Source organism: Chaetomium tenue (assembly GCF_020726465.1).
Source record: "Chaetomium tenue strain MPI-SDFR-AT-0079 chromosome Unknown F5144scaffold_2, whole genome shotgun sequence".
Taxonomy (NCBI): Eukaryota; Fungi; Ascomycota; class Sordariomycetes; order Sordariales; family Chaetomiaceae; genus Chaetomium; species Chaetomium tenue.
Window position 1 is genome coordinate 4,232,088 of NW_027117330.1, and position 10,328 is coordinate 4,242,415.

General features: G+C 59.6%; 6 protein-coding genes across 6 annotated transcripts; 5 read left to right on the top strand and 1 right to left on the bottom strand.

The window, feature by feature from the left end:
- Window positions 1-103: 103 nt before the first annotated feature.
- F5144DRAFT_600179 (uncharacterized protein) lies at window positions 104-2,247 on the top strand (the record flags this gene model as incomplete). Its single annotated transcript, XM_066791055.1, has 11 exons — window positions 104-196; window positions 269-560; window positions 660-685; window positions 742-770; window positions 819-933; window positions 989-1,124; window positions 1,177-1,255; window positions 1,303-1,326; window positions 1,472-1,592; window positions 1,649-1,676; window positions 1,730-2,247. 11 exons carry the CDS (start codon window positions 104-106, stop codon window positions 2,245-2,247), a joined length of 1,461 nt encoding a protein of 486 aa, XP_066647105.1.
- Window positions 2,248-2,813: 566 nt separating this feature from the next.
- On the top strand, window positions 2,814-3,629 carry F5144DRAFT_600180 (uncharacterized protein; the record flags this gene model as incomplete). The annotated part of the gene is made up of 1 exon (XM_066791056.1): window positions 2,814-3,629. One exon carries the CDS (start codon window positions 2,814-2,816, stop codon window positions 3,627-3,629), a length of 816 nt encoding a protein of 271 aa, XP_066647106.1.
- A 119-nt stretch (window positions 3,630-3,748) lies between these two features.
- On the top strand, window positions 3,749-6,220 carry F5144DRAFT_528097 (nucleophile aminohydrolase; the record flags this gene model as incomplete). Its single annotated transcript, XM_066786873.1, has 4 exons — window positions 3,749-4,329; window positions 4,383-4,401; window positions 4,467-4,816; window positions 4,874-6,220. The coding sequence occupies exons 1-4, from the start codon at window positions 4,165-4,167 to the stop codon at window positions 6,218-6,220; spliced, it is 1,881 nt and encodes a 626-aa protein (XP_066647107.1). The 5' UTR covers window positions 3,749-4,164.
- F5144DRAFT_528101 (thioredoxin-like protein) lies at window positions 6,088-7,067 on the bottom strand. The gene is made up of 3 exons (XM_066786874.1): window positions 6,964-7,067; window positions 6,611-6,911; window positions 6,088-6,542 (listed from the first exon to the last, which is right to left on the bottom strand). Exons 1-3 carry the CDS (start codon window positions 6,988-6,990, stop codon window positions 6,361-6,363), a joined length of 510 nt encoding a protein of 169 aa, XP_066647108.1. The 5' UTR covers window positions 6,991-7,067; the 3' UTR covers window positions 6,088-6,360.
- Window positions 7,068-7,216: 149 nt separating this feature from the next.
- F5144DRAFT_563991 (uncharacterized protein) lies at window positions 7,217-8,741 on the top strand. Its single transcript, XM_066788403.1, has 4 exons — window positions 7,217-7,477; window positions 7,530-8,052; window positions 8,113-8,663; window positions 8,720-8,741. Exons 1-3 carry the CDS (start codon window positions 7,470-7,472, stop codon window positions 8,581-8,583), a joined length of 1,002 nt encoding a protein of 333 aa, XP_066647109.1. The 5' UTR covers window positions 7,217-7,469; the 3' UTR covers window positions 8,584-8,663; window positions 8,720-8,741.
- A 285-nt stretch (window positions 8,742-9,026) lies between these two features.
- F5144DRAFT_600184 (CoA-transferase family III domain-containing protein) lies at window positions 9,027-10,300 on the top strand (the record flags this gene model as incomplete). Its single annotated transcript, XM_066791057.1, has 2 exons — window positions 9,027-9,087; window positions 9,150-10,300. The coding sequence occupies 2 exons, from the start codon at window positions 9,027-9,029 to the stop codon at window positions 10,298-10,300; spliced, it is 1,212 nt and encodes a 403-aa protein (XP_066647110.1).
- Window positions 10,301-10,328: the final 28 nt, after the last annotated feature.

Genomic DNA, 10,328 nt, shown 5'->3' on the forward strand with positions numbered 1-10,328 from the left:
CAATCTGCAAGGTACCTAGTGGACTGGCCATCGTGGACTCGAGCAGATCTCCCCCGCGCTGCAATTCGAACTGTAGAACCAGGACAACAACTCCGATCACAGCATGGCCACAAACACCAACGCCGCGTCTCTTGACGAGTCACCGATTCCCGAACCCGTTCACAAGCAGCAGAAGCAGACTATTGACCCTTACAATGTCAGTCATAGAACGAACAACGAATACCTAAGCTCGGTAGATGAACGCAAGGACGAATCTAACGACTTGTAGGTCTCTGGGGAGGTCGGCGAGGACGGCATAGTCAAGGCCATCGACTACAACAAGTTAGTCGACGAGTTCGGCACCAAGAAGATCGACGACGAGCTGCTCGCCCGCTTCGAGCGCGTAACCGGCAAGCGCCCGCACCACTTCCTCCGGAGAGGCATTGTTTTCTCCCACAGAGACTTCGAGCTTATTCTCGACCGCTACGAACGCGGCGAGCCCTTCTTCCTGTACACGGGCCGCGGGCCCTCGTCCGACAGTGTACATGTGGGGCATACGATCCCTTTCGAGTTTACAAAATGTATGCGCGGATCCTCAATCGCATGAGATAGTTCTAGGAGGGGCTTTTTGGTGGATATCGGAGACTGTTTTCGTTTCAGGGCTAACACCGGCGCACCAGGGCTCCAGGATACCTTCGACGTGCCAGTACGTGACAGGAATTGTAACGGACCGGGGTTGGTAATATGCTAACGTTTTGAAAGCTCATCATCATGTTGACGGACGACGAGAAGTAAGAATTGGCTATCGGCTGCACGGAGAGCCACACTAACCAGGCCAGGTATCTGTTCTCCGAAAAGCGAACGATCGAGGAAGTGCAGGGGTACTGCACCAGCAACTCCAAGGACATCATTGCCATTGGCTTTGACCCAGCGAAGACGTTCATCTTTTCTGATGTAAGCACATGCAAAGGCCAGTGAAAGGAAAGCTCAGGGGCTGACTCAAGCCCAGTTCGACTATGTCGGCGGCGCCTTTTACAGGAATATCGTCCGCCTGTCAAAGCACATCACACTCAACCAGGCCCGCGCCATCTTCGGATTCAACGAGAGCAGCAATATTGGGCGGATTCACTTTGGCAGCATTCAAGGTGCGCCTTGTCATTCCACGGCTCGCCATACAACGGCTAATCGCAAGCACAGGGGCCACAAGCTGGGCGTCGTCATTCCCACATATCTTTGGCGAAGATGAGACCAAGACCGTCGGGATACCGGCGCTCATGTAAGATGCCCTGGAGGTTCCATCATTTCCACAACTAACCGTGATAGTCCTTGCGCCATCGACCAAGATCCGTAGGTGAACCCTCTCCAGGGGTTGGAAGCAACCCGCAGTATCTGACTACCTGACTACCCACACTCGTTTGGTTGTTGCTTTACTGACGAACCCTAGGTGTAAGCACCCAACACTGTCTAATGGCATTTGCATTTGATTAACCAGCGCAGATTTCCGCATGACACGGGATGTGTCGGCGAGGTTAAAGTACAAGGGGAAGCCCTACGCCAAGCCATCCCTCATTCACTCGCTCTTCCTGCCGGCTCTCCAAGGGCCTGGCACGAAGGTACACTCCTGCCTTTGGCTCTTGTATTGTGAAGGCTGAGCTAACATTGCCCGCAGATGTCCGCCTCTATTGATGAGTCCGCAAGTAGGTTACCGTACTAGGCCGTGATTCACTAGGTCGCCCGCTGATAGCAGCAGTCTTCATGAAGGACACCCCCAACCAGATCAAGAACAAGATCAACAAATACGCCTTCTCGGGCGGCAAGGTGTCGGTTGAGGAACACAGAAGCCTTGGCGGCGACACCAGCGTCGACGTGGCGTTCCAATACCTCCGCTTCTTCCTCGAAGACGACGAAGAGCTGGAGAGGATCAAGGGGGAGTACGAGAGGGGGGAGATGCTGACGGGCGAACTCAAGGCCATTTGCATCAGGGAGCTCCAGACCTACGTAGCCGCTTTCCAGGAGAGGAGAGCCAAGGTGAGCGACGAGATAGTCAAGGAGTTCATGGCGACGCGGCCGTTGAAGTGGGGAGGCAACCCCCGCGCGACGATAGTCGTCCCAGTGGTGGAGAACGGGGATGCCGGTGAGGCGGCAGAGGGCGATGGGAAGATGACCAAAAACCAGCTCAAGAAGCTCGAGAAGCTGAAGCAAGCCGAGGCCAAGAAGGCCCAGAAGGCAAAGGAGAAGGCGGAAGCAGCAGCAGCCAAAGCGGCATGAATTTTGGGCTTGGTAAGGGGTTTATAGGACCGCGTAGAAGCCATCTTGGACGCCAAATAGAGCCACCTCAACCAGGCGAGCAAGCAAATAGACTTGTTAGCTACGACCGGGCCGCGGTTCGAGAGAACTGTGATCACGGAATGGCTATCTGCTATCTGTTTGACCCCACCCGAGAGCAAGGGATAGTCATGTTAAGTGCGCCCAGATGCTGTGCTTTGCGGGGCCAGTCAATGGAAGGGCGTATAATCTCAGCTGCCTATATTGAGGCAGCTAGGCGGCGTGCAATTATTGGTCTTGGTAACCGTTTCACGATAATACGAGCTTGTCCTACGGCTTGCGCACCATATAACCCCTCGCAACTCCCCGCTTCATTTCTCGGCACCGTCCCCCAGGTCGAGGTAACTCATCATCACCCATCAGCCCTTTCCTCCACCACCACCATCACCTTCTCCAGAAGCAAACAAAACAACACCAAAACAACAACTAGAATAGGAGTGACACACAACAACAACAACAACAATAACAACAACAGCAATAACAACAACAACAATAACAACAACAACAAAATGGCCTACCACCTCCACATCACCAACAAGAACTACTCCTCCTGGTCCCTACGCCCCTGGCTCCTCCTCCGCCAACTCGACATCCCTTTCACCGAGCACATGCACCCCCTCATCTCCGGCACCTTCGCCCAGCCCCAATGGCGCGCCTTCTCCCCCGTCGCCCACGTCCCCTGCCTGCACATCCTCCCGAACGACACCACAGCCACCACCACCAGCAACCCCCCCTCCTCCGATAACCCCAGCACCACCCCCCACAACCCACCCCCCCTCATCCTCTGGGACTCCCTCGCCATCACCGAACACCTCGCCGAATCCCACCCCCTCAAACCCATCTACCCGTCCCACCCCGCCGCGCGCGCCTGGGCGCGCTCCGCCGTCGCCGAGATGCACGCGGGCTTTGCCGCCATCCGCCAGCAGCTGGGGTTCAACATCGGGGTGCGCGTCGCGCTGGGCGAGGCGGTGTTTGTGGGCGCGGAGGGGGGGGGGCAGCGGTTGGTGGGGGAGTTGAGAAGGGTGGCGGAGTTGTGGGAGGAGGGGCTGGAGAGGTTTGGGGGGCCGTTTTTGGGCGGGAGGGAGTTTGGGGCGGTGGATGCGTTTTTTGCGCCGGTGGTGTTGAGGTTGCGGACGTATGAGGGGGTGGGGGAGAGGTTTTTGGGGGAGGGGGGGAGGGGGTATGTGCGGAGGATGGGGGAGCTGGAGGGGGTGAGGGAGTGGGTGGCGGCGGCGTTGATGGAGACGGGGAGGGAGGTGGTGCATGAGAGGGAGTGTGTTGAGGGGGAGGGGAGGAGGTTGCTGGCTGATTTGAGGGCGACGTGATGGTGGTGATGAGGAGGATATGGATGGGTTGGGGCTTGTTTAGGTTGGGTTGAGACAGCGTTTGTAATGAGTGATGCTTGTTGGTATTTAATATATGTTTATTGGTTCTAATGATTGATATGATCTGCCTTTTCTTCCCCCTGAAAACTCAATAAGAATACATGCGTTTTATTTCCACATGGGGTCGACGATGAGCATCTTGGACTGATATATGTGTGCTGAGGGACTAACACATTTCGTGCTTCACAAGGCTTGCTCTGTACAGGCATGTGAGCTGCGGGTAATACGTCAAGGGACCAACCCGGCCGGCTCTCGGCTCCCCGCATCTCCACCTGCGAGGCAAAAGGAGGGGGAGGGGCCATCCGGGCCGCAAGCACATGCCGACCGGCCGGATATCGGGGGAGCTGCTGTGTAGAACGACGATAACCGCCAAGTACTTATACAGCCTCGTCCGCCGTCGAGTTGTGAAGCACCCAAGATAACTTAAGGGACTGATTACACGGACATCTACGTTCCCTCCCCCTCCAGGCTCAACATGCCCCTGACCACACCATCCGTGTACCCGCCAGCGTGCGGCGAGTTCTTGAAATGGCCCAGCCGGCGGAGCGTAGTGCACAGCACCAAAGGCATGGTGGCATGCACCCAGCCTCTGGCAGCCAAATGCGGCATCGACATTCTAAATGCTGGTGGCAATGCTGCTGTGAGTGCCGACCCCGCAGACTCTCAAGAACATCGAGACTGACCCATCTCAAGGACGCCGCTGTCGCAGTGGGTATGTACCTACCGAGTCAACCCCTGAACATGTTTTACACCCCGCATGTACACTAACACTACCAGCCGCCGGTCTCAACATCACGGAGCCCACGTCGACCGGCATTGGAGGTGACATGTTCTGCCTGTACTACGACGCCAAAACCGGCAAGGTGTCGGCCCTAAACGGCTCGGGGAGGTCAGGCGGCAAGTGCACGCTCGAGACGATCCGCAAGGACCTGGGGCTGGCCGACGACGTGGTTGGCGAGATTCCCATGAACAGCGTTCACGCCGCCACCGTACCGGGCGCCGCGGCGGGCTGGGTCGACACGGTTGAGCGGTTCGGGAGCGGCAAGCTGAATATGGAGCAGATCCTGGCGCCGGCGATCGAGCTGGCCGAAAAGGGGTTCCCTGTTTCCGAGGACACTGCCTTCTTTGTAGGTCACGTCCCCGGTCTGTCATTCTTCCCGTGTTCCCATGGCTGATTCCCCCAGTGGAAAGTCAACGAGGCACCTCTCCGCAAGGCTTCCCCCAACTTTGCGGAGATGCTCAAGGCCGACCCATCAGCCCCTGACGGCGTGCGCGCCCCCAAGGCCGGCGACATCATGAAGATGCCCAACCTCGCCCGCACGTTCCGCACGCTCGTGACAGAAGGCAAAAAGGGCTTCTACACGGGCCGCATCGCCGAGGAGATCATCAAGGTCGTCCGCGACCGCGGCGGCCATCTCGAGCTCGCCGACCTCGCGCACCACCTCGAGCAAGGCAGCGAGCCGGTGGACCCCATCTCGCTCAAATTCCGCGGCCAGGGCTGCGGCTCCTCCCCGCGGTCCTCCCCCGGCGGCGGCGGCGTCGAGCTCTGGGAACACCCACCCAACGGCCAGGGCATCGTAGCGCTGATGGCGCTCGGCATCTTCCAAGAGCTCGAAGCCTCGGGCAAGATCCCCACCTTCACCCCCGCCGACCACAACACCACGCCCTACCTCCACGCCATCATTGAATGCCTCCGCCTCGCCTTCGCCGACGCGCACTGGTTCGTCACGGACCCGACCACCACGCCCGTCCCCTCGACCTCCCTCATCTCCCAACCCTACCTCGCCTCGCGCGCCCTACTCTTCAACCCCTCCGCCACCACCCCCGACCTCACCCACGGCAACCCCAACCCCCCAAATAACTTCCCCTCCCCCGCCCTCCGCTCCAGCGACACGGTCTACTTCGCAGCCGCCGACGCCGCCGGCAACGCCATCTCCTTCATCAACTCCAACTACGCCGGCTTCGGCTCAGCCATGGTGCCGCGCGGGTGCGGCTTCACGCTGCAGAACCGCGGCGCCAACTTCAGCTTGACGCGCGGCCACCCCAATGTGCTCGCGCCGAGGAAGCGGCCGTATCATACCATTATTCCGGGGCTGGTTACCTGTCTCGGGGAACAGGAGGACGGGGAGGGGGGCCCGAAAAAGGGGGAGTTGCATAGCGTGTTTGGGGTGATGGGCGGGTTCATGCAGCCGCAGGGGCATGTGCAGGTGCTGCTGGGGCAGATTGTGGGGGCGCTCAACCCGCAGCAGGCGCTGGATGCGCCGAGGGTGTGTATTGGGGCGGGGATGGCGGATGTCGGGGATGTGTATAGCGAGGTGGTGTATGTGGAGGAGGGCATGCCCGAGGCGACGGTGGAGGGGCTGCGCAAGCTGGGGCATCCGGTTAAGGTGCTGGGCGGGTGGGGGGGGATGGGCAGGCAGATGTTTGGGCGCGGGCAGATTGTGAGGTGGACGGTGGATGAGGTGGAGGGGACGGGGGTGTGGTCGGGCGGGAGTGATATGCGTGGGGATGGGGGGGCGTATCCGGCGTGATCTTTTTTTTGAGCAGTGAATGAGATTAGTTAGCGCGGGGGGGTGGAATGGGAAGAAGGGATGTGTTACAGTTCTAACGTGCCGTGGTATCGTTGGGATGTAATGTACAGCTGCGCCAGCAGTGGTGTTGGTCTTTTATTTTACTCCGGCTTCTTCCCCCCCTCGGCGGCACCCTCCTCCTTCACCAATACCCCCTTGTCCTCCAGCATCTTGGCCAGCTCCCCGTTTTGGTGCATGGACACGATAATGTCGCAGCCGCCGACGAACTCCTTGTCGATGTACAGCTGCGGGATGGTCGGCCAGTCGGAGTACTCCTTGATGCCTGTCTTTCGTTAGCCTGGTCTACCTTGCCGCCCGTAGCACCATAAAATAAAAATAAAAGGAACGCACCCTCCCTCAACTCGGCATCCTCCAGCACATTGTATGCCGCAAACTTCTCCGGGTTGACGCCTTGCAAGCCCAGCACCTGAATGCTCGCGCGCGAGAAGCCGCACTGAGGTGTCTCGGGTGTGCCCTTCATGAATAGCACTACTGGGGCTGACCCGACGGCCTTATCGATGGCCTGGCGGACGCCATCGGAGAGGAGGCGGCGCTGGGCGGCGACGGAGAGGAGGAAGGGTGAGGGGGCGGCGGGAGCGACGGAAGGGCGGACGATGGGGCGGATTGCCGAGAAGGCGCTTGGCCGGGTTGCCTGGGGATGGAGTTAGTGGTTATTGTCGACAGTAGGGATTCTAGGGGCGTACCTTGGAGAGGATCGTTCGGGAGAACATATTGGTGGTTGTGTGGTGTGACAATGGAAGGTGTTGATTCTCCGAGGCGAATCACAGCGACGCCGATGCCCCGCGACTTTTTCGGCGACGATATCACTAAGCCGGGACGCCGGCAACAGGCCGGTAACGGCATGGGGGTTAGGGTTCAAGCCGTGGTGTAACCCCAACCCGCCGTCAATATACATAGATCCCTCCTTCCCATACTGGCGGCAATGCATCTTCCACTACAAATACCCAAATACGCGAGATCATAATTACGCAACGATGAAATAACCAAGACTCGTTAGACTTGCTTTTGCCATCGGCGCTTGTTTGGCTAGGGGAGATCGGCATGATTTGGGCGTTTCTTGGCAACGAAATATCAACAATTATTAGTTAGTTACTATTTTGGCTATTTTGCATCATCTCTTCACACTCACTTGACCATAACTACCACCTCTGTCATAACCACACTCACTCAATTTGGCTGTTCTTTCAAAATGGACCTGTAAGTCATCCACCACCTTCATCCCCATCAGAATACTCACCCATCCCTCCAGACTCACATACCCCTTCTCCTTCCTTCGCCGCCAGCTGCGGTCCATCCCCGTGCCCACCACCTCCTACGCCGGGCGCACCGTCATCGTGACCGGCGCCAACGGCGGCTTGGGCCTCGAAGCAGCCCGCCACTTTGCCCGGCTGGGCGCCGCCCGCCTGATCCTCGCCTGCCGGCGCACCGAGCGCGGCGAGGCCGCCAAGGCCGACATCGAGCAGTCCCTCCCCGCCACTTCCCCTCCTCCGGTCATCGAGGTATGGCCGCTCGACCTGTGCTCCTTCGACAGCGTGCGCGCCTTCTGCCGCCGCGCGGATGCCGAGCTGGACCGGCTGGATGTGTTGCTGGCGAATGCGGCGATGCTCACCCTCAATACCAGGATGGTCGAGGGGTATGAGATGCAGGTGACGACGAATGTGATCTCGACGTTTTTGTTGGTGTTGATGCTGCTGCCGGTGATGAAGAGGACGGCGGCGCGGTGCAATGTCGAGACGGCCGTGACGGTGGTGGCGAGCGAGGCCCATCTTTTTGTGAGTTACCCCGGCCTACCTCTTGACCCGTCTCCCTGGCTCACCATCTCGTTTTGGCAGACGAGATTTGTCGAGCAAGACCTGCCAAATATATTCGGGTCTTTCCGTCCGGGCGGCGCCATGCACGACCGCTATGGGACTACGAAGCTACTCGACATTCTGATCGTGCAGGAGCTCGCCGCTCGATTGGATGCCGCCAGTGCCGGCGCGAGCCCCGTCGTGGTGAACACGGCAAATCCCGGCCTGTGCCAGTCTGACCTCTTCAGAGACCTATTTTCCTTCGCCCAGTGGATGCTGGGCTTTGGGATGCTTTTCTTTGGTCGCACCACCGAGCAGGGCTCGAGGGCCTTTACTTCAGCCATCGCCGGGGGGAGGGAGAGCCACGGGAAATACATGGATGGCGGCAGGGTGGAGACCACCAGTCGGTTTGTCATGTCGGAAAAGGGCAAGATGGTGCAGAAGAAGGTCTGGGGCGAGTTGATGGAGATACTGGAGGGTATCGAACCGGGTATCACCGCCAACGTCGCTTAGATCCCTTGCTGGGGAGGTACGAGTGAGTGCCCTTGTTCCTACGACAGGTGTGTACAATCTAGTGTATGTATATAATTCTAGTGCGCCTTCTCTATCCTCCGTCTCCGCCGTCAGCACTTAATCTGATAATCTCCAGATCCGCTCTGTTGCCTTTCCAATAGACCACCCCGGCAGTCTCCCGTGAACCCGCCGAGACGACGGGGATCCTACCCCACACTCCCCATTTCTCCTCACTTCCCCACACGGACCGGGGCCGGGAGCCTCGGCTTACCGGGACATGTGGGCCAAGGGCTCCCGGCAGGCATCGCCGAATCTGTATTGTGTAAATACCATAAAGGTCCCGAGAATCCAAACTAGCAAGTATTAAACATCTTAACCGCCCATTGAACCAACCACCCCCCAATCCCCTCCAATTTCTCACCACCCCCCCAACCTCCATCGCAATGCCCAGCCAACCCCCCCTAACCGGGATCAAAGTCCTCGAACTCGCCGGCCTCGCCCCAGGTATGTACACACACCCCCCCATTCCACCCGCCCCCCCCATCCACCCCTCTAACCCCCCTCAGGCCCCTTCGCCGGGCTCATGCTCGCCGACGCGGGCGCGACCGTCCTACGCATCGACCGCCCCCCTTCCCCCTCCACCCCCACCCCGCCCACCACCGACCTCCTCACGCGCCACAAAACCTCCCTCCCCATCAACCTTTCCCACCCCCGCGGCCGCGCCCTCCTCCTCGCCCTCGCCCGCGACGCCGACGTGCTCATCGACCCGTTCCGCCCCGGGGTTCTCGAGCGGCTGGGTCTGGGTCCAGAAACCCTGTGCGGGGTCAACCCGCGCCTGGTGTACGCGCGGCTGACGGGGTTTCGAAGGGATGGACGGTTTGGAAGCATGGCGGGGCATGATATTAATTATTTGGCGGTGTCGGGGGTGTTGGGGATGTTGGGGCGGAGGGGGGGCGCGCCGACGGCGCCGGGGAATTTGTTGGGGGATTTTGCGGGGGGTGGGGGGGGGTTGGTGCTGGGGGTGGTGATGGCGTTGTTGGCGAGGGAGAGGGGTGGGGGAAATGGGAGGGGGCAGGTGGTGGAGGTGAATATGGTGGATGGGGTGGCGTATTTGGGGAGTTTTGCAAGGTTTGCGATGAGGACGCCCGTGTGGGATCGGCCGCGCGGGGAGAATTTGCTGGATTCCGGGTGTCCGTGGTATGAGTGCTATGAGACGGCGGATGGGCGGTGGATGGCGGTGGGCGCGTTGGAGCCGCGGTTTTTTGGGGAGTTGGTCAAGGGGTTGGGGCTGGAAGGGCAGGGGTGGGAGCGGAGGAGGTATGACCGGGCGGAATGGCCGGCGTTGTGGCGGGTTTTGGAGGGGGTTTTTAAGACGAAGACGAGGGCGGAGTGGGAGGGGGTGTTTGAGGGCACCGATGCGTGCTGTACGCCCGTGTATGAGTATGGGGAGATGGAGAAGGATCGGGTGGGGAAGGAGGGCGATCAGAGGCCGGCGGTTACGCTGCGGGAGACGCCGTGGTTGGCTGTGAGGAAGGATGCTGAGGATGCTAGCCATGGGCAGGGCCCGGGTGTGGAGGGGGAGGGGTATGTTGGGCAGATTCTTGAACCGGGACAGGGTGGGGAGGAGACGTTGGAGAAGTGGTTGGGTTGGTCGAGGGGCAACCAGTATGAGGTTGAAGAGGGCGGCATGGTCTTGAAGGATAAGGCGAGGCTGTGAGCGGCGGTGCGAGAAGAATAAGCCGATT